This window comes from Macaca nemestrina, chromosome 5 (assembly GCF_043159975.1).
Source record: "Macaca nemestrina isolate mMacNem1 chromosome 5, mMacNem.hap1, whole genome shotgun sequence".
Classification (NCBI taxonomy): Eukaryota; Metazoa; Chordata; class Mammalia; order Primates; family Cercopithecidae; genus Macaca; species Macaca nemestrina.
In genome coordinates, this window is record NC_092129.1 from 11,057,775 (window position 1) to 11,084,520 (window position 26,746).

Below are 26,746 nucleotides of genomic sequence, written 5' to 3' on the forward strand. Positions count from 1 at the left end.
GGAAGAGCGAATGCTTCAAGATCCCCGCAGCCCAAAGTCCTCCCCTGCTTTGCCCCCTTCTTCATTGCTTTCTGCTCCTCCGTAGCTGTCTGACCTCTTCAGATCTCTTAGTCTACCCTGCCGTCTTCCTTGATGCCATGGGTCCCACTGTTCTTTCAACTCATCCGCTTTCCCTCAGTCCCGGAGTGGCTGCGGCCAGCAGAGGATAGATTGAGAGCAAGAGAGAAGGTCCTGCCCAGGAACCCATTCTAGAGATACTGCATCCTGCCTGGGAGCAACTTTTCCAGGGCAGCTTTGAGAAGTGGTGCGGAAAGAAACCTACTTGACCCACGTGATACGAGAATGACAGACCGTAGTAGTATTCGCACAAGGCGTTTCCATGTGAAACGTAGAGCCTTTTCACTCCGTTTTGAGTACATAGTATGAGAAGGTTGACCTGGAAAGGCTGTCCTTCTGGATTCCATGTTTTCTCGGAAGAACTACATGTTAGTTGCAACTCCCACTTTAGAATATGAAGCCCTACCGAGAGAGATACGCAGACTAGACAGATACAGATACTTTGTGTGCGAATCAACAATGGCACAATACAGGCGTCAAAATGCGTACCAGTTATTCCAGAGAGATGGATTGGGCAGAAGGTAGAAGGAGAATAGTCTGATCATGTTGTGGCCACGTGTATGCATTATCAGTGTCTCTAGGAAGCGTTTGCTCCTTTAGATTTACAAAAATAGTAATAATCTCTTAAGTATGAGAAATGTGCAGAGAGGATTAGTGATTGAGAGCCATTCGTGCTTGTGGCAATCATATGGTACTTTTAATGGGCATATTAGAAAGGCACCAGGAACGACCATGTTGCCGCACAAAGGAGAGGGTGTGGCGTCCCCGTGCATAGTGTCCCACCTCTTGTGACATGTATCGTTTTGGAATTTCCAGTGGCTTGATCAGGAACTACTGCAGGAATCCAGATCCTGTGGCAGCCCCTTATTGTTATACGATGGATCCCAATGTCAGGTGGGAGTACTGCAACCTGACACAATGCTCAGACGCAGAAGGGACTACCGTCGCACCTCTGAATGTCACCCCGGTTCCAAGCCTAGAGGCTCCTTCCGAACAAGGTAAGGAGCCTGTGGCCAGACATCTACACGCTTAGAAGCTGGGATGAAAAGCCATGGAAATTCCCAGTGGTGCGGCAGCTTTCAATGGTCCACGGATGCTCGAGTGTTGACTGAGTTCTGCCATGTAGGGGGAAGCCTGCGTGCACTCTCTGGGGGAGTCGGCGGAGTGATTTCTGGTACAACGTGGGTGGGCTGTGTCTTTAGGATGGGCCCAAACCCTCCAGGGTGATCGCCTGCACAAGTCACCTCGTTGTAAAACGGACTATCTCAGTGTCTTAGCCAACATTTTTATTGTGACATGCTCTGAGGTGTGTGACTCTTTCCAAGCCAGGAAGCATTTCCAGGGATTGCTTCAAGTAGACAGCATTGGGTGCAATCTTCCGCATTGCCGATTCCGAGAAATATGACTCTGGAGCCTGTCGCCCTCGAGAAACCTAACAGGGCTTCCTTAATTCCATATCGCCCTGGGTCTGTGGAGCAGTACATGAGCTCCCAATGCTCTAAGGCTCTGCAGCCCTAGGCTTTGAAGGGAGTGATTTCTCAGTGTTCTTAAACCTCTTTGTGATGGCACTTGTACCTGGGAGGGGTCTGGAGAGAAAGAGTAGTAGACTTCTCCTTTATTGCAATTCAGGATGCGGGGCACGAGAGGATTCCCTCTCTCCTCCAAAGGAATAAGCTTTTGGCCTGCACACATCCCTGAGAAGCAAAGTGTCGTTGCCTTCAGTCAGATATAGAGGACCGTTTTCTGCCCCATGGCCCGGAAGCCAAAGGCCTTGGCTTTCATGAACAACGGTCTAGGGAAACATACCTGTCCCCGCCTCTGTCCCCGACAGCCGATTACCACCTGCAGCCCGCATTGCCAAATGCAGTGCCCTTTGCTCGATCCTGCCCCATTCAGTAGAGTTTCCCAGAAAGGTGGTTGCTCGTGAGCGCACTTTCCAATGAGGAGAGCAGTCTGATCTGTTCTGTTTCTCTAAGGTTGCAGGTGAAATATTTCCAAGAACTGACTACGGTTCTAGAATGGTAGGAATCTGTTGCTTTGGTGTTGGTTTGTTGGTTGGTTTTCTCACATCCCTCGGTCTACGGATAAGGAAAAGAGTACGGTCGTAATTCTCATAGACTCCTTCCTGGTTGTGTCATCAGTGGTTTCACATGTATCTCTGTTCTCAGAGATCCTCAGCTTGATTTCTTCTGTTTTCCTTTCAGCACCGACTGAGCAAAGGCCTGGGGTGCAGGAGTGCTACCACGGTAATGGACAGAGTTATCGAGGCACATACTTCACCACTGTGACAGGAAGAACCTGCCAAGCTTGGTCATCTATGACACCGCACTCTCATAGTCGGACCCCGGAAAACTACCCAAATGGGTATGTCTTTGTTCTTTACCGTAAGAGAAGAAAGGGTCAACTGAAGTTTCTGTTAGAAGAGACGTGCTTCAAGCTGAGTTCTCCGAACTCAACTTGTGTCAGACGCAGATGGCGTAGCAAAATGTCTCAGGATGATTGCCTTGGAGCTACGGGTCTGAGAGAAGAGAACTGTTAGGCTGCCTCTCCTTCCTCCTAGTTTTATGGAGCAGAAGGGACATCTGGAGGCGAGGACATCACATGATGAAGAAAGTCAGAATGGCAAACGACCAAACACTTAGATTACCCTTCCACAACACCCACTAAGGGTCAATGAAGACTTTCCAATTGGAATTCTGTTATTCTGACTTCCAATTCCTGAAGGGAAGGTTGTGTTTGCCTTTTCTGTCTGGGCTCATGAGCAAAGATAGGTGCTTATTTATGGACAGGTAAATGTATCTCTTTCTACGTCTGTGTAAACTCCAATGGGGGAGGGAAACACTCGGCCTTAAGTACCAGTGGCCTGAAGGGATACGGGTTCGCAGCAAGAGAAGAGCCAAGGCAGGAAGGCAGATGAGAGTGATGCTGAAAAGAGACGGATGCTGAAAAGCAAAAGGGATGGGGAGATGGACAGAAGCCTGGGTCTGAGCACCCCAGGGCCAATTTTTTGGCCAGCAGCGACTACAAAAGACATGGAGAAATGGTTTCTCCGTGTGGGAGAGGAAATGGTAGAGGCCCTAGCGTATTGAGAGAGGGGCAGTGATGAGCTCAACTCCATAGATGCCTTGGCTTTCTTCCTGGATAGCCTTCCTGCAGTGAGTAGCAAGGAGATGGAGCCCAAGCAGACTGTAGCCATCTTGCTGAAGGTAACGGAGGGATTGGAGTTTGGGATGATTCCGGTAGCTAAAACTTTCTAGGTCTGGCAGAAATAAGACCTGGTTTGTGGAGGAAAGGAGCTCTACAACTACGCATAGAAGTCTCCTCCAGTTGTTGGCCTGACATGACGCTGCATGTGCACAGAAAATGTTCCACAAGAAAGTATGGCAAAGAACATTTACTGAGGAACAGCAGCTACAAGAGAACAGCAAGCTCAATAAAGAAGACAGAGATCACATAGCACTGTGGGAGACTGGAGTTCTTACCAGCTAGACGGGAGAGTCCTCACAGAACACGTTGCGAATTCCGTGGAGACCCCAGAACAGCCATAATTTAAAGGTGGTATTAAGATATTCCGAGAATACAGTCAGCTGCAGACAACCCCTTGCATAGCTGAAAAGCGAGTGTCCAAGCATCAAATCGGTTTCCAAGTCAATGAACTGCCAGTGAGAGGAAATCTCAAGTCTCTTTACAAGTAAACAAGAAAGTCAATTGGCTCAGCTATGAGGTACCCCGAGAGTGAGTCCTAAATTTAAACTTTGAGTACATGTCGGAAAGCATTTCGTGTGATCCATAACCAGGAAATAAATCAGGCCATACAAACAAGCTCAGAAATGACAGAAATGATTAGAATTGTATGAAAATTTGACATATCATTATGACAACCGATTTCAAATATTTAAACAAATGAATATGAAACAAACCAGATGTCATGTCAAGAGAAATTAACAGTATAGAATAGCCAAATCAAATTAAAGAACTAATATAAAAACAGTATGTCTTAAATGAATAAATTACTGCATGGCCACCTGATCAAGTTGGACATCTCAGAAGAAAAAATTAACCAAACCACAATTCTACAGAACCTACAGAACCAGTTACACACACACACACACATACACACACACCCAAATTCAAAACACACCCGTACACGGACTCACGCAAAATCTCACAATTTCTCTCACACACAAGGACACTCCTGGAGAAATAGTGAAATACGAAATCAACCGAGCCTCACAGACACGTAGGAAAATATGAAAAGATTTATTGCATGTGGGAAGCAAGTCACAGAAAAGAGCAAGGGAGTTTGGAGTAGAAGCAAGTGCCGGAATCAAGGATGGTTGATAACTTTTCAATTATGAAGAACGTTGACAAAATCACGGTTTCAAGAACCTCTAGGGATCAAATAGGAAATTTCAGAAACAAACAAACAAACAAACAAACAAACAGAAAAAACCGTGTGTGTCGTACTTCTGTACATCACAGTTTGAAGGTAACAAGGCACAGGCATAATACGAAGAAACATCTCAGGAGAAAGTGGAGGAAAAAGAGCTGTGTCTTCCTAGAAGTACAGTGATACAAATTGCTAATGCGTTCACCGCAGAAACACTGGAAGCCGGATGCCAGGGAATATTATTAAAATGATAATCTGGAACCAGAAGAGATCACCGCGAATGCTGAATCCAGCAATAAAATGCCTTGATGACGATCTCTGTTGGATAAATGCATATTGTGCACTGCCCCAAACAAAGCAACCAGAAACTGCCAGACTTTGGAATGAGCAGCCTTATGTAACAAGAGACGTGACCCGAAGGAATTAGATAGAAGAAGAATAGAAGAAGAAGGGAACTTTCTGCAGCCCACATAATGTAGAATCCAGCAATTCGCAAATGTAGATGGATGTAAATGCAAAATATTTTCTTGATCAAATTTCTATGTCTTTTTCAATGAGAGTTGACTGCTTGAAGCAGAATGATAGCACTATGTTTAAGTTTAGCATGTGTAGAGGTAACAGGTTGAACAGGTAGCATAAATCATGCAGGTAATAATTGGAAGTGTACCACTGTGTCTTACCTCATGCACGATGGTATGTAATATTAATAAAAGGTTACTGTGTGGGTTCGAAGGGATATTGCAAATCCTAGAGCAATCGCAGTTTTGACCTCTGAGGTTTATGTTATAATAAGAATATTCCATGCATTCCAAAGAGGGAAGCCATGGAAGAAAAAGAAGTCTTACAAGAGCTCGGGCTCTTATACATCCAGTTACTGATTGAACCAGCTTCCTGGAATGGAGGGTCTGAGGTTGAGACTAGGTCACAATTGTAGAGTCTCTAGAGAGAGAGTGTTGGATCCCCATGGCCCAGAATACATTTCCCATTTTCTCAGGCAGCCACAGGTCATGAATGTGAGGATACTGAGAGGTTGGAGCAAGGTTCTTGGGAGGCATAAGGAAGAGCGAATGCTTCAAGATCCCCGCAGCCCAAAGTCCTCCCCTGCTTTGCCCCCTTCTTCATTGCTTTCTGCTCCTCCGTAGCTGTCCGACCTCTTCAGATCTCTTAGTCTACCCTGCCGTCTTCCTTGATGCCATGGGTCCCACTGTTCTTTCAACTCATCCGCTTTCCCTCAGTCCCGGAGTGGCTGCGGCCAGCAGAGGATAGATTGAGAGCAAGAGAGAAGGTCCTGCCCAGGAACCCATTCTAGAGATACTGCATCCTGCCTGGGAGCAACTTTTCCAGGGCAGCTTTGAGAAGTGGTGCGGAAAGAAACCTACTTGACCCACGTGATACGAGAATGACAGACCGTAGTAGTATTCGCACAAGGCGTTTCCATGTGAAACGTAGAGCCTTTTCACTCCGTTTTGAGTACATAGTATGAGAAGGTTGACCTGGAAAGGCTGTCCTTCTGGATTCCATGTTTTCTCGGAAGAACTACATGTTAGTTGCAACTCCCACTTTAGAATATGAAGCCCTACCGAGAGAGATACGCAGACTAGACAGATACAGATACTTTGTGTGCGAATCAACAATGGCACAATACAGGCGTCAAAATGCGTACCAGTTATTCCAGAGAGATGGATTGGGCAGAAGGTAGAAGGAGAATAGTCTGATCATGTTGTGGCCACGTGTATGCATTATCAGTGTCTCTAGGAAGCGTTTGCTCCTTTAGATTTACAAAAATAGTAATAATCTCTTAAGTATGAGAAATGTGCAGAGAGGATTAGTGATTGAGAGCCATTCGTGCTTGTGGCAATCATATGGTACTTTTAATGGGCATATTAGAAAGGCACCAGGAACGACCATGTTGCCGCACAAAGGAGAGGGTGTGGCGTCCCCGTGCATAGTGTCCCACCTCTTGTGACATGTATCGTTTTGGAATTTCCAGTGGCTTGATCAGGAACTACTGCAGGAATCCAGATCCTGTGGCAGCCCCTTATTGTTATACGATGGATCCCAATGTCAGGTGGGAGTACTGCAACCTGACACAATGCTCAGACGCAGAAGGGACTACCGTCGCACCTCTGAATGTCACCCCGGTTCCAAGCCTAGAGGCTCCTTCCGAACAAGGTAAGGAGCCTGTGGCCAGACATCTACACGCTTAGAAGCTGGGATGAAAAGCCATGGAAATTCCCAGTGGTGCGGCAGCTTTCAATGGTCCACGGATGCTCGAGTGTTGACTGAGTTCTGCCATGTAGGGGGAAGCCTGCGTGCACTCTCTGGGGGAGTCGGCGGAGTGATTTCTGGTACAACGTGGGTGGGCTGTGTCTTTAGGATGGGCCCAAACCCTCCAGGGTGATCGCCTGCACAAGTCACCTCGTTGTAAAACGGACTATCTCAGTGTCTTAGCCAACATTTTTATTGTGACATGCTCTGAGGTGTGTGACTCTTTCCAAGCCAGGAAGCATTTCCAGGGATTGCTTCAAGTAGACAGCATTGGGTGCAATCTTCCGCATTGCCGATTCCGAGAAATATGACTCTGGAGCCTGTCGCCCTCGAGAAACCTAACAGGGCTTCCTTAATTCCATATCGCCCTGGGTCTGTGGAGCAGTACATGAGCTCCCAATGCTCTAAGGCTCTGCAGCCCTAGGCTTTGAAGGGAGTGATTTCTCAGTGTTCTTAAACCTCTTTGTGATGGCACTTGTACCTGGGAGGGGTCTGGAGAGAAAGAGTAGTAGACTTCTCCTTTATTGCAATTCAGGATGCGGGGCACGAGAGGATTCCCTCTCTCCTCCAAAGGAATAAGCTTTTGGCCTGCACACATCCCTGAGAAGCAAAGTGTCGTTGCCTTCAGTCAGATATAGAGGACCGTTTTCTGCCCCATGGCCCGGAAGCCAAAGGCCTTGGCTTTCATGAACAACGGTCTAGGGAAACATACCTGTCCCCGCCTCTGTCCCCGACAGCCGATTACCACCTGCAGCCCGCATTGCCAAATGCAGTGCCCTTTGCTCGATCCTGCCCCATTCAGTAGAGTTTCCCAGAAAGGTGGTTGCTCGTGAGCGCACTTTCCAATGAGGAGAGCAGTCTGATCTGTTCTGTTTCTCTAAGGTTGCAGGTGAAATATTTCCAAGAACTGACTACGGTTCTAGAATGGTAGGAATCTGTTGCTTTGGTGTTGGTTTGTTGGTTGGTTTTCTCACATCCCTCGGTCTACGGATAAGGAAAAGAGTACGGTCGTAATTCTCATAGACTCCTTCCTGGTTGTGTCATCAGTGGTTTCACATGTATCTCTGTTCTCAGAGATCCTCAGCTTGATTTCTTCTGTTTTCCTTTCAGCACCGACTGAGCAAAGGCCTGGGGTGCAGGAGTGCTACCACGGTAATGGACAGAGTTATCGAGGCACATACTTCACCACTGTGACAGGAAGAACCTGCCAAGCTTGGTCATCTATGACACCGCACTCTCATAGTCGGACCCCGGAAAACTACCCAAATGGGTATGTCTTTGTTCTTTACCGTAAGAGAAGAAAGGGTCAACTGAAGTTTCTGTTAGAAGAGACGTGCTTCAAGCTGAGTTCTCCGAACTCAACTTGTGTCAGACGCAGATGGCGTAGCAAAATGTCTCAGGATGATTGCCTTGGAGCTACGGGTCTGAGAGAAGAGAACTGTTAGGCTGCCTCTCCTTCCTCCTAGTTTTATGGAGCAGAAGGGACATCTGGAGGCGAGGACATCACATGATGAAGAAAGTCAGAATGGCAAACGACCAAACACTTAGATTACCCTTCCACAACACCCACTAAGGGTCAATGAAGACTTTCCAATTGGAATTCTGTTATTCTGACTTCCAATTCCTGAAGGGAAGGTTGTGTTTGCCTTTTCTGTCTGGGCTCATGAGCAAAGATAGGTGCTTATTTATGGACAGGTAAATGTATCTCTTTCTACGTCTGTGTAAACTCCAATGGGGGAGGGAAACACTCGGCCTTAAGTACCAGTGGCCTGAAGGGATACGGGTTCGCAGCAAGAGAAGAGCCAAGGCAGGAAGGCAGATGAGAGTGAGCAAAGAGACGGATGCTGAAAAGCAAAAGGGATGTGGAGATGGACAGAAGCCTGGGTCTGAGCACCCCAGGGCCAATTTTTTGGCCAGCAGCGACTACAAAAGACATGGAAAAATGGTTTCTCCATGTGGCACAGGAGATGGTAGAGGATCTAGAGAATTGAGAGAGGGGCAATGATGAGCTCAACTCCATAGATGCCTTGGCATTCTTCCTCGATACCCTTCCTGCACTGACTTGCAAGGAGATGGAGCCCAAGCAGACTGTAGCCATCTTGTTGAAGGTAGGGGAGTGGTTGGAGTTTGGGATGACTCTGGTAGCTAAAACTTTCTAGGTCTGCCAGTAATAAGACCTGGTTTGTGGAGGAAAGGAGCTCTACAAATATGCAAAGAAGTCTCCTCCAGTTGTTGGCTTGACATGACGCTGCATGTGCACAGAAAATGGTTCCACAAGAAAGTATGGCAACGAACATTTACTGAGAAACAGCAACTACAAGAGAACAGCAAGCTCAATAAAGAAGACAGAGATCACATAGCACTGTGGGAGACTAGAATTCTTACTAGCTAGACAGGAGAGTCCTCACAGAACACGTTGCCATTTCCGTGGAGAGCCTAGAACAGCCATATTAATATATTCCGAGAATACAGGCAGCTGCAGACAATCCGTTTCATAGCTGAAAAGCGAGTGTCCAAGCATCAATGGTTTTCAAGTCAATGAACTACCAGTGAGAGGAAACCTCAAGTCTCTTTACAAGTAAACAAGAAAGTCAATTGGCTCACCTATGAGGTACCCCAAGAGTGAGTCCTAAATTTAAACTTTGACTGCATGTCGGAAAGCATTTCGTGTGATCCATAACCAGGAAATAAATCAGGCCATACAAACAAGCTCAGAAATGACAGAAATGATTAGAATTGCATGAAAATTTGACACATCAGTATGACAACCGATTTCAAATATTTAAACAAATGAATATGAAACAAACCAGATGTCATATCAAGAGAAATTAACAGTATAGAATAGCCAAATCAAATTAAAGAACTAATATAAAAACATTATGTCTTAAATGAATAAATTACTGCATGGCCACCTGATCAAGTTAGACATTTCAGAAGAAAAAATTAACCAAACAGCAATTCCACAGAACCTACAGAACTAGTTGCACACACACACACACCCAAATTCAAAACACACCCGTACACGGACACATGCAAAATCTCACAAGTTCTCTCACACACAAGGACACTCCAGAAGAAATAGTGCAATACGAAATCAGCCGAGCTTCACAGACATGTAGGAAAATATGAAAAGATTTATTGCATGTGGGAAGCAAGTCACAGAAAAGAGCAAGGGAGTTTGGAGTAGAAGCAAGTACCGGAATCAAGGATGGTTGATAACTTTTCAGTTATGAAGAAGGTTGACAAAATCACGGTTTCATGAAACTCTAGGGATCAAATAGGAAATTTCAGAAACAAACAAACAAACAAACAGAAAAAACCGTGTGTGTTGTACTTCTGTACATCACAGGTCGAAGGAAACAAGGCACAGGCATAATACAAAGAAACATCTCAGGAGAAAGTGGAGGAAAAAGAGCTGTTTCTTCCCAGAAGTACAGTAATGCAAATTGCGTATGCGTTCACCTCAGAAAAACTGGAAGCCGGATGCCAGGGATTTTTATTAAAATGATAATCTGAAACTAGAAGAGATCAACCGAGAATGCTGAATCCAGCAATAAAATGCCTTGATGACGATCTCTGTTGGATAAATGCATATTGTGCACTGCCCCAAACAGAGAAACCAGAAACTGCCAGACTTTGGAATGAGCAGCCTTATGTAACAAGAGACGTGACCCGAAGGAATTAGATAGAAGAAGAATAGAAGAAGAAGGGAACTTTCTGCAGCCCACATAATGTAGAATCCAGCACTTCACAAACGTAGATAGATGTAAATGCAAAATATTTTCTCGATCAAATTTCTATGTCTTTTTCAATGAGAGTTGACTGCTTGAAGCAGAATGATAGCACTATGTTTAAGTTTAGCATATGTAGAGGTAACAGGTTGAACATGTAGCGTAAATCATGCAGGTAATAATTGGAAGTGTACCACTGTGTCTTACTTCATGCACGATGGTATGTAATATTAACAAAAGGTTACTGTGTGGGTTCGAAGGGATATTGCAAATCCTGGAGCAATCACAAAGTTTTGAGCTCTGAGTTTTATGTTATAATAAGAATATCCCATGCATTCCAAAGAGGGAAGCCAAGGAAGAAAAAGAAGTCTTACAAGAGCTGGGGCTCTTATACATCCACTCGCTGATTGAACCAGCTTCCTGGAATGGAGGTTCTGAGGTTGAGACTCGATCACAGTTGTAGAGTCTCTAGAGAGAGAGTGTTGGATCCCCATGGCCCAGAATACATTTCTCATTTTCTCGGGCAGCCACAGGTCATGAATGTGAGGATACTGAGAGGTTGGAGCAACGTTCTTGGGAGGCGTAAGGAAGAGCGAATGCTTCAAGATCCCCGCAGCCCAAAGTCCTCCCCTGCTTTGCCCCCTTCTTCATTGCTTTCTGCTCCTCCCTAGCTGTCCGACCTCTTCAGATCTCTTAATCTACCCTGCCGTCTTCCTTGATGCCATGGGTCCCACTGTTCTTTCAACTCATCCGCTTTCCCTCAGTCCCGGAGTGGCTGCGACCAGCAGAGGATATATTGAGAGCAAGAGAGAAGGTCCTGCCCACGAACCCATTCTAGAGATACTGCATCCTGCTTGGGAGCAAATTTTCCAGGGCAGCTTTGAGAAGTCCTGCGGAAAGAAACCTACTTGACCCACGTGATATGAGAATGACAGACAGTAACAGTATTTGCACAATGCATTTCCATGTGAAACGTAGAGCCTTTTCACTCCGTTTTGAGTACATAGTATGGGAAGGTTGACCTGGAAAGGCTGTCCTTCTGGATGCCATGTTTTCTCGGAAGAACTACAAGTTAGTTGCAACTCCCACTTTAGAATATGAAGCCCTACCGAGAGAGATACGCAGACTAGACAGATACAGATACTTTGTGTGTGAATCAACAATGGCACAATACAGGCGTCAAAATGCATACCAGTTATTCCAGAGAGATGGATTGAGCAGAAGGTAGAAGGAGAATAGTCTGATCATGTTTTGGCCACGTGTATGCATTACCTCAGTGTCTCTAGGAAGCGTTTGCTCCTTTAGATTTACAAAAATAGTAATAATCTCTTAATTATGAGAAATGTGCAGAGAGGATCAGTGATTGAGAGCCATTCGTGCTTGTGGCAATCATATGGTACTTTTAATGGGTATATTAGAAAGGCACAGGAACGACCATGTTGCCGCACAAAGGAGAGGGTGTGGCGTCCCCGTGCATAGTGTCCCACCTCTTGTGACATGTATCGTTTTGGAATTTCCAGTGGCTTGATCAGGAACTACTGCAGGAATCCAGATCCTGTGGCAGCCCCTTATTGTTATACGATGGATCCCAATGTCAGGTGGGAGTACTGCAACCTGACACAATGCTCAGACGCAGAAGGGACTGCCGTCGCACCTCCGAATGTCACTCCGGTTCCAAGTCTAGAGGCTCCTTCCGAACAAGGTAAGGAGCCTGTGGCCAGACACCTACACGCTTAGACGCTGGGATGAAAAGCCATGGAAATTCCCAGTGGTGCGGCAGCTTTCAATGGTCCACGGATGCTCGAGTGTTGACTGAGTTCTGCCATGTAGGAGGAAGCCTGCGTGCACTCTCTGGGGGAGTCAGCGGAGTGATTTCTGGTACAACGTGGGTGGGCTGTGTCTTTAGGATGGGCCCAAACCCTCCAGGGTGATTGCCTGCACAAGTCACCTCGTTGTAAAACGTACTATCTCAGTGTCTTAGCCAACGTTTTTATTGTGACATGCTCTGAAGTGTGTGACTCTTTCCAAGCCAGGAAGCATTTCCAGGGATTTCTTCAAGTAGACAGCATTGGGTGCAATCTTCCGCATTGCCGATTCCGAGAAATATGACTCTGGAGCCTGTCGCCCTCGAGAAACCTAACAGGGCTTCCTTAATTCCATATCGCCCTGGGTCTGTGGAGCAGTACATGAGCTCCCAATGCTCTAAGGCTCTGCAGCCCTAGGCTTTGAAGGGAGTGATTTCTCAGTGTTCTTAAACCTCTTTGTGATGGCACTTGTACCTGGGAGGGGTCTGGAGAGAAAGAGTAGTAGACTTCTCCTTTATTGCAATTCAGGATGCGGGGCACGAGAGGATTCCCTCTCTCCTCCAAAGGAATAAGCTTTTGGCCTGCACACATCCCTGAGAAGCAAAGTGTCGTTGCCTTCAGTCAGATATAGAGGACCGTTTTCTGCCCCATGGCCCGGAAGCCAAAGGCCTTGGCTTTCATGAACAACGGTCTAGGGAAACATACCTGTCCCGGCCTCTGTCCCCGACAGCCGATTACCACCTGCAGCCCGCATTGCCAAATGCAGTGCCCTTTGCTCGATCCTGCCCCATTCAGTAGAGTTTCCCAGAAAGGTGGTTGCTCGTGAGCACACTTTCCAATGAGGAGAGCAGTCTGATCTGTTCTGTTTCTCTAAGGTTTCAGGTGAAATATTTCCAAGAACTGACTACGGTTCTAGAATGGTAGGAATCTGTTGCTTTGGTGTTGGTTTGTTGGTTGGTTTTCTCACATCCCTCGGTCTACGGATAAGGAAAAGAGTACGGTCCTAATTCTCATAGACTCCTTCCTGGTTGTGTCATCAGTGGTTTCACATGTATCTCTGTTCTCAGAGATCCTCAGCTTGATTTCTTCTGTTTTCCTTTCAGCACCGACTGAGCAAAGGCCTGGGGTGCAGGAGTGCTACCACGGTAATGGACAGAGTTATCGAGGCACATACTTCACCACTGTGACAGGAAGAACCTGCCAAGCTTGGTCATCTATGACACCGCACTCTCATAGTCGGACCCCGGAAAACTACCCAAATGGGTATGTCTTTGTTCTTTACCGTAAGAGAAGAAAGGGTCAACTGAAGTTTCTGTTAGAAGAGACGTGCTTCAAGCTGAGTTCTCCGAACTCAACTTGTGTCAGACGCAGATGGCGTAGCAAAATGTCTCAGGATGATTGCCTTGGAGCTACGGGTCTGAGAGAAGAGAACTGTTAGGCTGCCTCTCCTTCCTCCTAGTTTTATGGAGCAGAAGGGACATCTGGAGGCGAGGACATCACATGATGAAGAAAGTCAGAATGGCAAACGACCAAACACTTAGATTACCCTTCCGCAACACCCACTAAGGGAAGTACAAGCTAGCTCAGAAATGACAGAAATGATTAGAATTGCATGAAAATTTGACATATTGGTATGATAACGGATTTCAAATGTTTAAAAAAAGAATATGCAACAAACCAGATATCATATCAAGAGAAATTAACAGTATAGAATAGCGAAATCAAGTTAAAGGACTAGTATAAAAAAAGTATGTCTTAAATGAGAAAGTTTCTGTATAGCCTCCTGCTTAAGTTAGACATTTCCGAAGAAAAAATTAACCAAGAAAGAAATCTACAGAACCTGCAGAACTAGTTAGACATACACACCCAAATTCAAAACACACCTCTACACGCATGCACGCAAAAACTCACAAGTTCTCTCACACACACAAGCACACCCCTGAAGAAATAGTGAAATATAAAATCAACAAAGCTTCACAGACATGTAGGAAAATATGAAAAGATTTCCTGCATGTGGGAAGGAAGTCACAGAAAAGAGCAAGGGAGTTTGGAATAGAAGCAAGTACCAGAATCAAGAATGGTTGATAACTTTTCAGTTATGAGGAACATTGAAAATATCACAGTTTCATGAAACTCTATGGAACAATTAGGGAAATTGGAAAAAAAACCCCAAAAAACCTGTGTGCTGTACTTTTGTACCCACAGTTTGAAGGTAACAAGGCAAAGGTATAATACGAAGAAACATCTCAGGAGAAAGTGGAGGAAAAACAGCTGTGTCTTCCTAGAAGTAGAGTGTTACAAATTGCTAATGGGTTCACCTCAGAAACACTGGAAGCCACATACCAGGGAATATTATTGAAATGATAATCTGGAACCAGAAGAGATCAACTGAGAATGCTGAATCTTGCAATAAAATGCCGTGAATCTGATCTGTGTTGGATAAATGCATATTGTGCACTGCCCCAAACAAAGAAACCAAAAACCGCCAGACTTTGGAAACAGCAGGCTTCTGTAACAAGAGAGGTGACCTGAAGGAATTAGATAGAAGAAGAGGAGAAGAAGAAGGGAACTTTCTACAGCCCATGTAATGTGGAATCCAGTAATTGGCAAATGCAGATAGATGTAAATGCAAAATATTTTCTTGATCAAATTTCTATATCTTTTAAAATGAGGGTGGACTACTTGAAGCAGAATGATAGCAATATGGTTAACTTTAGCATATGTAGAGGTAACAATTTGAACATGAAGCATAAATCCTGCAGGTAATAATTGGAAGTGTACCATTGTAAGTTTCTTACCTCATGCACGATGGTATGTAATATTAATAAAAGGTTTCTGTGTGAAATCAAAGGGATATTGCAAATCCTAGAGCAATCACACAGTTTTGAACTCTGAGGTTTATGGTATAATAAGAATATTCCATGCATTCCAAAGAGGGAAGCCAAAGAAGAAAAAGAAGTCTTTCAAGAACTCGGGCTCTTATACATCCAGTTGCTGATTGAACCAGCTTCCTGGAATAGAGGGTCTGAGGTTTAGACTAGGTCACAACTGTAGAGTCTCGTGTAGAGTCTCGAGAGAGAGAGTGTTGGATCCCCATCGCCCATAATACATTCCCATTTTCTCATGCAGCCACAGGTAATGAATGTGAGGATACTGAGAGGTTGGAGCAACGTTCTTGGGAGGCATAAGGAAGAGCGAATGCTTCAAGATCCCCGCAGCCCAAACTCTTCCCCTGCTTTGCCCCCTTCTTCATTGTTTTCTGCTCCTCCATAGCTGTCCGACCTCTTCAGATCTCTTAGTCTACCCTGCCGTCTTCCTTGATGCCATGGGTCCCACTGTTCTTTCAACTCATCCAGTTTCCCTCAGTCCTGGAGTGGCTGCGGCCAGCAGAGGATAGATTGAGAGCAAGAGAGAAGGTCCTGCCCAGGAACCTATTCTAGAGATACTGCATCCTGCCTGGGAGCAAATTTTCCAGGGCAGCTTTGAGAAGTTGTGCAGAAATAAACCTACTCTACTTGACCCACTTGATATGGGAATGACAGACAGTAATAGTATTTGCAGAATGCATTTCCATGTCAAACGTAGAGCCTTTTCAGTACGTTTTCGGTACATAGTGTGTGAAGGTTGACCTGGAAAGGCTGTCCATCTGGATGCCATGTTTTCTCGGAAGAACTATGTGTTAGTTGCAATTTCCACATTAGAATATGAAGCCCTACCGAGAGAGATACAGAGAACTAGAGAGATACAGATACTTTTGTATGTGAATAAACAATGGCACAATACAGACGTCAAAATCCATACCAGTTATTCCAGAGAGATGGATTGGGCAGAAGGTAGAAGGAGAATAGTCGGATCATTTTGGGGCCACGCGTATGCATTATCTCCGTGTTTCTAAGAAGTGTTTGCTACTTTAGATTAAAAAAAAAACTCTTAATAATCTCTTAAGTATGAGAAATGTGCAGAGAGGATTAGTGATTGAGAGCCATTTGTGCTTGTGGCAATCATATGGTACTTTTAATGGGTATATTAGAAAGGCACCAGGAATGACCTTGTTGCCGCACAAAGGAGAGGGTGTGGGGTGCCCGTGCATAGTGTCCCACCTCTTGTGACATGTATCGTTTTGGAATTTCCAGTGGCTTGATCAGGAACTACTGCAGGAATCCAGATCCTGTGGCAGCCCCTTATTGTTATACGATGGATCCCAATGTCAGGTGGGAGTACTGCAACCTGACACAATGCTCAGACGCAGAAGGGACTACCGTCGCACCTCTGAATGTCACCCCGGTTCCAAGCCTAGAGGCTCCTTCCGAACAAGGTAAGGAGCCTGTGGCCAGACATCTACACGCTTAGAAGCTGGGATGAAAAGCCATGGAAATTCCCAGTGGTGCGGCAGCTTTCAATGGTCCACGGATGCTCGAGTGTTGACTGAGTTCTGCCATGTAGGAGGAAGCCTCCGTGCACTCTCTTGGGGAGACAGCTGAGTGATTTCTGGTACAGAGTTGGTGGGCTGTGTCTTTAGGGTGGGCACAAAACCTCCAGGGTGTGCCCAGAAAGTTTTCCAGGGATTTCTTCAAGTAGGCAGCATTCGGTGCAATCTTCAGCATTGCGGATTCCAAGAAATATGACTCTGGAGTCTGTCACCCTCGAGAAACCCAGCAGGTCTGCCTTTATTCCATATCGTGCTGCGTCAATGGAGCAGTACATGAACTCCCAGTGCTCTAAGGCTTTGCAGCCCTAGGCTTTGAAGGGAATGATTTCTCCGTATTCTTAAACTTCTTTCTGATGGCACCTGTACCTGGGAGGGGTCTGGAGAGAAAGAGCAGTAGATTTCTCGTTTATTGCAATTCAGGATGCGGGGCACGAGAGGATTCCCTCTCTCCTCCCGAGGAATAAGCTTTTGGCCTGCACACATCCCTGAGAAACAAAGTGTCTTTGCCTTCAGTCAGATATAGAGGACCGTTTTCTGCCCCATGGCCCGGAAGCCAAGGGCCTTGGCTTTCATTATCAATGGTCTCGGGAAACATGCAAGATTTCCTTGTCTGTCCCCGCCTCTGTCCCTGACAGCCCATTACCCACTGCAGCCCACATTGCCAAATGCAGTGCCTTTTGGTCGATCTTGCCCCATCTTCCTCATGAACATTCAATAGAGTTTCCCAGAAAGGTGCTTGCTTGTGAGCGCACTTTCCAATGAGAAGCAGTCTGATCTGTTCTGTTTCTCTAAGGTTTCAGGTGAAATATTTCCAAGAACTTACTACGGTTCTAGAATGGTAGGAGTCTGTTGCTTTGGTGTTGTTTTGTTGGTTGGTTTTCTCACATCCCTCGGCCTACGTATAAGGAAAAGAGTACGGTCGTAATTCTCATAGACTCCTTCCTGGTTGTGTCATCAGTGGCTTCACATGTTTCTCTGTTCTCAGAGATACTCAGCTTGCTTTCTTCTGTTTTCCTTTCAGCACCAACTGAGCAAAGGCTTGGGGTGCAGGAGTGCTACCACAGTAATGGACAGAGTTATCGAGGCACATACTTCACCACTGTGACAGGAAGAACCTGCCAAGCTTGGTCATCTATGACACCACACTCTCATAGTCGGACCCCAGAAAACTACCCAAATGCGTATGTCTTTGTTCTTTACCGTAAGTTATGAAGGACCAATGGAAATTTCTATTAGAAGTGTCATACTTCAAGCTTCGTGTTCTGGACTGAAATTTTCTCAGATGAATAGTGCTTAGGAAAATATCTCTGGAATATTGTCTTTGAGCCCAGGGTCTAGGAGAAGACAACTGTTAATCTGGTCTCATTCTTCCTAGTTTAGAAGAGCAGAAAGTTTTCTGGAGACGAAGATATTACATTTAGAAATAGTCAAGATGCCATCCACGAAATCTTAGAGTAACCTTCCACAACACCCACTAAGGTTCTATGCAGCCTTTTATCATGGAATTCTGTTAAACACACCTGCAATTACTGGAGTGAAAGTTCTGTTGGGGTTTTCTGTTTTGACTTACAAGGAAAGTATATATGTATATCTATGGAGAGATGAATCTATCTCTTTCTATATCTATGTCTTCCCCAATATGTAGAAACAGAGTCGGTTCTGACCACCAGTGATCTGAAGTGATACTGGTTGTTAGAAAGAGAATAGAAATGGCAGGAAGGTAGATGAGAGTCAGCAAAGAGAGAGATGCTGGAAAATAAAAGTGGTGTATAGATTGAAAGAAGCCCAGGTCTGACCAACCCATGGCCAGTCTTTTGGCCATAAGTGACTAGCAAAGACATGGACAAATGGTTTCTACATGTTGGAAAACAGACGGTAGTGCACCAAAAGAATAGTGAGAGGGGGAACAATGAAATCAACTCCATAAATGCAATGGCTTTCTTTCTGGAGTCTCTTGTTGCACTGAAGAGCAAGATGATGGAGCCCAGATGGACTGTAGCCATCTTGCTGAATGTAGGAGAGAGATTGGAATTTGGGCCTACTGTCGTAGCTAGGATTTTATAGGCCTACTGATAGTAAGAATGGATTTGTGGATGAAAGGAGCTCCAGGAGCACACATAGTAGTCTCCTCAAATCTTTGGCTAAACATGATGCTGCATGTACACAGAAAAAGGTTCCACAAGAAAGTTGAGAAAAGAATATATCCTGAGGAATAGCTACTGCAATTGAACAGTGAGCTCAATGAAGAGGACAGAGCTCTCATAGCATTCTGGAATATTAGAGTTCTGACCAGCTGGAGGAGAGACCTCACTGAACCTCTTGAGAATACAGTAGAGACTCCAGAAAAGTCATACTTTAGAAGTAGAATTAGTAAATTCCTAGAACAAAGGCAGCTCTAGACAAATGCTAGCAAAGCTGAAAAGCAAGTCTCCAAGCATTAAAATGGTTTCCAAGTCAATTAACTGCTGGGAGAGGAAAACTCAATCCTGTTAACAGGTAAACTCAACAAAGTCAAGTAGCTCAGCTATGTGGTGTTCACAGTGTGAGTCCTAAATTTAAAACTTGACTACACATAGAGAAGCTTTTAGTGTGAACCATGACCAGGAGAAAAATCAGCCAATAGAAATAGACCTAGAAATGACAGAAATGATTAGAATGGCAAAAAAGTTGACATATCAATACAATAACTGAGTTTTAGGATCAAAGAAAGCATGAATATGGAATGAAGCAGATATCATATCAAGAGACAGTAACAGTATAGAAGAGCCAAATCAAATTAAAGAACTAGTATAAGAAGGTTTGCCTTAAATGAAAAAATTACTGGATGAATTCCCAATCGAATGAGATATTTCAGAATTAAAAACTAACTGAAAAACAATTTTATACCACCTACAGAACCAGCTACACATACACACACGACACACACACACACATACACACATACCCACACATGCACAGGCTTAGAAACATGCACACACACACATACACACATGTACCTCCACAAATACTGAAAATGAAATCAACTGATCCTAACAGATGTGTGGGAAAATATAAAAAGATTTCCTGCATGTGGGTAGGACGTCACAGAAGGAGAGGAAGGAGAGATTGCAACAGAAACAAATACTGGAAGCAAGGATAGCTAAAAACTTTTCAAATATGAAGAATATTTAAAAATCACAGATTCAAGAAGCTGAATGAATCAGATAGGGAGTTAAAAAAACTATAATGCACTTTTGTACATCACAGTTCAACGGTAGAAGGCAAAGATGTAATAACAAGAAACATCTCATGAGAAACCAGAGGAAAAGGAGCGGTGTCTTGATAGAAAAACAGTGATACAAATTGCTAACGTGTTCTCATCAGAAACACTGGAACCCAGATAACAGGGAATGTCATTAAAGTGATAAACTAGAAAAAGAAGAGATCAACCAAGAATGCTATATCCAGCAATAAAATGCCTTGAAGATCATCTGTGTTGGATGAATGCATATTGTGCGCTGCCCCAAATAAATAAACCAAAAACTAATAATTTGGAATCAGCAGGCTCGTGTAACAGGAGATGTTACCCGAAGAAAATTAGCTAGAAGAAGAATAGTACAAGAAGGGAGCTTTCTGTAGCCCATGTAATGAAGAACCCAGCAAATGGCAAATATAGATGTAAATGCAAAATATTTTCTTGATCAAACTTCTGTATCTTTTTAAATGAGAGTTGACTCCTTGAAGCAAGATGATAGCAATATATTTAACTTTAGCAAATGTAGAGGTAAAAATTTGAACATACAGCATAAATCATTTAGGGAATAATTGGAAGTGTACCATTGTAAGTTTCTTACTTTATCCATGATGGTATGTAATATTAATGAAAGGTTGAATTTGTGGGCCCAAAGGGATATTGTAAATCCTAAAGCAACCACAAAATGTTGAATTCTGAAGGATATTGTATAATAAGAATTTTCCATGTATCCAAAAGAGGGAAGCCAAGGAAGAAAAAGAAGTCTTTCAAGTGCTCAAACTCTGAGCCCATCCTGTTGCTCATTGAACCAGCTTCCTGGAATGGAGGGTCTGGGATTAAGACTAGGTCACATATGGAGTCTCTAGAGAGACAGTGTTGGATCCTCATGACCCATAACACATTTCCCATTTTCCCAGGCAACCACAGGTCACGAATGAGAGGATTCTGAGAGGTTGGAGCAATGTTCCTAGGAGGCATAAGGGGGAGTGAATGCTCTGAGATTTCCCCGACCCCAAGTCCTCCACAGCTGCCCGACCTCTTCAGACCTCATAGCCTACTCAGCTGTCTCCCTTTATGCCATGAGTCCCACTGTTCTTTCAACTCATGCCCTATTCCCTCAGTCCCGGAATTGCTGTGGCCAGCAGAGGATGGACTGAGAGCAGAAGAGGAAGTCCTGACCAGGAAGCCATCCTAGAGATACTGCATCCTTCCTGAAAGCTAGGTTTCCAGGGAAGCTTTGAGAAGTCTTGCAGAAACAAACCGACTTGACCCACCTGATACAGTATCGACAGACAGTAATACTTTTTTTGCAATGGTTTGACATGCTAAAGGTAGGGCCTTTTGGCTACATTTCGAGTACATATAGTGAGACCACTGGCCTGGGAAGGATATCATCCTGGATGCCATTTTTTCTCTGGAGAACTATATGTTAGTTCCAACTCACATATCACCATATGAAGTCCTACATAGAGAGATACAGAGAGATAGACAGATAGAGATACTTTTGTATGTGCATAACCAATTCCACAATACACATGTCAAAATCCATACCAGTTATTCCAGAGAGATGGATTGGGCAGAAGGCAGAAGGAGGATACTGTGATCCCTTTTTGGTCACATGTATGTATTATCTCAGTGTTTCTAGGAAGTGTGTGCTACATTAGATTTTTTTTTTCTTTAAAAAAAGTGATAATCTATTAAGTTTGAGAAATGTGCAGAGAGGATTAGAGATTGAGAGCCATTTGTCCTTGAGGCAATTGTATGTTATCTCTATTGGGAATATTTCAAAGGCACCAGTTATGACCTTGTTGTAGCAAAATATATAGTGTTCCTGTGTATTGACCCATTTTTTTTGTGATGTGTATTCTTTTGGAATTTCCAGTGGCTTGGTCAAGAACTACTGCCGAAATCCAGATCCTGTGGCAGCCCCTTGGTGTTATACAACGGATCCCAGTGTCAGGTGGGAGTACTGCAACCTGACACGATGCTCAGATGCAGAAGGGACTGCTGTCATGCCTCCAAATATTATTCCGGTTCCAAGCCTAGAGGCTTTTCTTGAACAAGGTAAGAAGCTGTGGCCAGACATTTATGTGCTTGGATGCTGGGATGAAAAGCCATGGAAACCCCCACTGATGCACAAGCCTTCAGTGCTACACTGGTTCTCGTGTGTTGGTTCTGGGTCTGCCATGTGGGAGGAAGCCTTAGTGCACTCTCTAAGGGAGCCAGAGGTGTGATTTTTGGTGCAACCTGTGTGAACTGTGTGAATTGTGTCTTTAGGATGGGCGCAAACCATTCTGGGTGCTCGACTTCACTACTCCCCTCATTGTAAAAGGGACTATCTCAGTGTCCTAGACAAAATTCTTATTGTAATATGCTGTCAGATGTGTGTGTCTTTCCAAGCCAGTAAACTTTCCCAGGCATTTCTTCAAGTAGACAGTGTTCAGTGCAATCGTCAGCATTCTCAGATTCTGAGAAACGTGGCTCTTGATCATGTTATCCTTGAGAAACCTAACAGGGCTGCATTAATTCCATATGTCCCTGGGTCTATGGAGCAGTACGTGAGCTCCCAATGCTCTATCTTTCAGGTCCTTTTCAGTCCGAGGCAGGTTGTACAGTTCTTAGCTTTGAAGGGAGTGATTTTTTAGTGTTCTTTTGCTTCTTTCTGATGGAACTTGTACCTGCAGGGAGTCTGAAGAAAAAGAGTAGTAGACTTTTGCTTTATTACAATGCATTATGCTGGGCATTAGAGGATTCCCTATCTTATCCAAGGTGATAAGCTTTTGGCCTTCACTCATTCCTGAGAAGTGAAGTGTTGTTGCCTCCAGTTTTAGCTGCAGGACTGTTGTCTGTCCCATCACCAGGAGTTTAATGCTTTTCTTTTTTGAGCAATGATCCAGGGAGACATGCAAGGTTCTTGTATGTGTCCTTGCCTCCTCCCCAAAAAACCATTTTAATGCTTGCAGATTTGCTTTTCAGATTTGCCAATTGCATCACCCTTTCTTCTCTGCTGTTCCATATCCTCATGAACACTCTGTAGAGATCCCTAGAAATGATCTTGCATGCTAGTGGAGTTTCCAATGAGAAGCAATCTAATATTTGTTTTCTACTAAGTTTTACATGAAATATTTCTAAGAACTTACTACAGTTCCAGAATGGTAGGCATCTCTTGCTTTCATGTTTGTTTGTTTGTTTGTTTGTGTGTTTTCTCACGTCAATTTGCCTATTAATAAAGAATAGAGAATGGCTGTAAATCTCAGAGACTCCTTTCTGGTTTATGTCATAAATGGCTTCGTGTATTTTTACCTTCTAGGAAATACTAAGCTTGATGTCTTCTGTTTTAATTTCAGAACCGACTGAGGAAACCCTCGGGGTACAGGAGTGCTACTACCATTATGGACAGAGTTATCGAGGCACATACTCCACCACTGTTACAGGAAGAACTTGCCAAGCTTGGTCATCTATGACACCACACCAGCATAGTCGGACCCCAAAAAACTATCCAAATGCGTAGGTCTTTGTTCTTTACCATAAGCGAAGGAAGGGCCAATGGAAGTTTCTGTTAGAAGAGTCATGCTTTGAGGTGACCGTTCAGTACTCAACTTGGCTCAGATGTAGAAGAACATTGCTTGTGAGCAAAAGTTCTTAGAGAAGACTCATTTATTTATTTATTTATTTATTTATTTATTTATTTATTTATTTATTTTTGAGACAGAGTCTCGCTCTGTTGCCCAGGCTGGAGTGCAGTGGCATGATCTCGGTTCACTGTAAGCTCCGCCTCCCGGGTTCACACAGTTCTCCTGCTTCAGCCTCTCTAGCAGCTGGTACTACAGGTGCCTGCCACCACACCCGGCTAATTTTTTGTAGTTTTAGTAGAGACAGGGTTTCACTGTTCTAGCCAGGATGATCTCAATCTCCTGATCTCGTGATCCACCCGCCTTGGCCTCCCAAAGTGCTGGGATTACAGGCGTGAGCCACCACACCCGGCCGATAAGACATTATTTAAGCTGGCTCTCCTTCCTCCTAGTTTTATGGAAGCAGGAGGATATATGGAGGTGAGGAGATCTTACTAATAAAACAGTCAGGATGACAAATGACTACAGAGTTAGAGTACCCTTCTACAACACTGGCTGAGGGTTAATGCAACCTTTCACCTTGGAATTCTATCATTCTAAGATCTAGTCCCTGAAGTGAATGTTGTGCTGGCCTTTTGCATCTTGGGTCACAGAGAATTGATATGTGCACAACTATGGAGTGGCAAATCTTTTTCTATCCACATCTTTTTCAATGGGTACAAACATGCTTGGTTCTGAGCACCAGTGATCTGAAGGGATAGGGCTGCCCAGAGGAGAAGAACAAAGGCAGGAAAGCAGATGAGAGTCAGCAAAGGGGCGATGCTGAAAAGTAAAAGGGGCAGGTAGATGGACAGAAGCTATGATCTGTCCACTCTATGGCCGGTCTTTCGGCCATAAGTGACTACCAAAGACATGGCAAAACAGTTTCCACATGTTGAACAGTAGATGCTAGAGGACCAAGAGTATTGCAAGAGGGAGAAAATGAGATCAACCCATCAATGTCTTGGCTTTCTTCAAGGAGACCCTTCCTGCACCAAAAAGCAAGGAGATGGAGCCCAAGCTAACTGTAGCCATGTTGCTGAATGGAGGAGAGTGATTGGACTTTGGGATTACTCAGGTAGTTAGGATTTTCTAGCTGTGCTAAGAGTAAGAATGGATTTGTGGAGGAAAGGAGCTCCAGGCATAGAAGTCTCCTCAAGTGTTAGACTAAACATAAAGCAAAACTTCATAGGAGATTTTCCACAAGAAAATATGGCAAAAAACATCTATTGAGGAACAACAACTACAAGGGAACAGTGAGCTTAATAAAGGTGACAGAGCTCACATAGCATTCTGGAATATTGGAGTTTTGACCAGCCAGAGAGAAGAGACCTCATTGAAAACCTTGGGCATTCAGTAGAGACCTCAGAAAAGTCAGAATTTATGAGTAGAATTTGTATATTCTTAGAATAATGGTGGCTCCAGAAAAACCCTAGCAAAGCTGAAAAGCAAATCTCCAAGCATTAAAAAATGGTGTCCTAGTCAATTAACTGCCCTCTAGAAGAAAACTCATCCCTTTTTACAGGTGAACAACAAAGTTAGGTTGCTGAGCTATGCAATATCCACAGTGTGAGTCCTAAATTTATAACTTTACTACACATAAAAAAAGCATTTAGTGTGAACCATAACCAGGAAAATAATCAGTCAATAAAAGCAGACCCAGGAATGATAGAAATGATTTAAATGGCATGATACTTTGACATATTGGTGTGATAACTACATTTCTGGATTTAAGAAAACATAAATATGAAACATAACAGATACCATATCAAGGGAAAGTAAAAGGATAAATGAGAAATCAAATTAAAGAACTATTAAAAGGTATATCTTAAATGAAAAATTCACTGGGTGGTCTTCCCATCAGGTGAGTTGTTTCCAGAGAAAGAATTAACTGAAAAATAATTCAATAGAATCTACAGAAATAGCTGCACACATACACACACACACTGGCGCATGTGCACACACACACACACACACACACACACAGAGGTGTGAATCTTAGAGCCACACCAGCATTGAAACATAGAGAAGTAAAAAGTGTTCATTGAGGAATACATAGCAATGCTCAATGTGTTTTACCCTAATAAGAGCTTTTGTGATATATGATTGAAAAACTGACACAACTAAAGAGAGAAATAGATAAGTCCACACTCCGAGTTAGAGATTTCCTTGATTCTCTCACTATGGTTATAAATCTTTCCCAAACACAACAGGCTAGAACAAATATACAAAAAATTAGACATAATATCTTTGTTCTCAATAAAAACTTCGGCCTATTTAACACTATACCAAACTACAGAATACATGTTAAAGTGTGCATGGAGCATTCACTGAGGTATACTCTACACGTGACCTTCCAGCAAGTCTCCATAGATTTGAAAGAATTAAAGTCATAGAGAGTGTGTCCCTGTACACAACAGAATAGGGTGAGATAAGAATAATGAAAAGTTTGCTGTCTTCTCAAATATTTGGGAGTCATACGGTGCATTTCAAAATACTCTTTGGGACAAAGAAGAAATCACTAAGGAATTTAGAAAAGTTTTGAACTGAGTAAGAATATAACACAGTCTATCCAAACTTAGGAGATGCAGTGAATGTCTTTAGGCTTTTACATAACTTTAGATGCTCTTAGGGAAAAACAGAAACATGTAAAAATCAAGATTTCAAACTGCAATTCTCCAAGTGTAGTCTAGAGAAACCTGAGGACCTTTGAGTACCTTCGGAAACAGTCCATGATGTTAAAAGACTTTGCTATGTCAAAAGTAAGATGCTATTGACCCTTTTTACTTTCATTTTCCAACAAAAGAAGAGTGGAGTTTTCTAGTGGTTACTTAGTATGTAATGGCATCATGTCTCTGATGGCTAAGAAAATGGGCGGTTGTTGACTTTGTGTGTTAAAAAATTCTCAGTGTTGGTTTCTCATACAATATTCATCTTGTGTTTTGAAAAAGAAAAGCTCTCTGGAATCCCCTATGAACAAAGACTTTGACAGGTGTTGATCTAAGACCACAGCTTAAATATCTAGACCAAAAAAAAAAAAAAAAAGAGAAAGAAAAAAGCAAATAAGAGCCAAGGAAAGCTGATGGAGAGAAGTAGTCCAAACCAATGACATTCAGTGAACAAGAAAAGAGACCAACAAGGGAGTAAACCCATGAAACAGAAA

At 43.7% G+C, this 26,746-nt stretch overlaps 1 protein-coding gene across 1 annotated transcript in view; it reads left to right on the forward strand.

Moving 5' to 3' along the window:
• LOC105492004 (lipoprotein(a)) overlaps positions 1 to 26,746 on the forward strand; it is a 302,231-nt gene that overhangs the window by 211,627 nt on the left and 63,858 nt on the right. The window contains exons 41-50 of the mRNA XM_071095947.1: positions 934 to 1,115; positions 2,322 to 2,481; positions 6,498 to 6,679; positions 7,886 to 8,045; positions 12,027 to 12,208; positions 13,415 to 13,574; positions 16,445 to 16,626; positions 17,762 to 17,921; positions 21,855 to 22,036; positions 23,320 to 23,479. Of these exons, the coding sequence (XP_070952048.1) occupies positions 934 to 1,115; positions 2,322 to 2,481; positions 6,498 to 6,679; positions 7,886 to 8,045; positions 12,027 to 12,208; positions 13,415 to 13,574; positions 16,445 to 16,626; positions 17,762 to 17,921; positions 21,855 to 22,036; positions 23,320 to 23,479 (1,710 nt within the window). The remainder of the gene's footprint in view (positions 1 to 933; positions 1,116 to 2,321; positions 2,482 to 6,497; positions 6,680 to 7,885; positions 8,046 to 12,026; positions 12,209 to 13,414; positions 13,575 to 16,444; positions 16,627 to 17,761; positions 17,922 to 21,854; positions 22,037 to 23,319; positions 23,480 to 26,746) is intronic.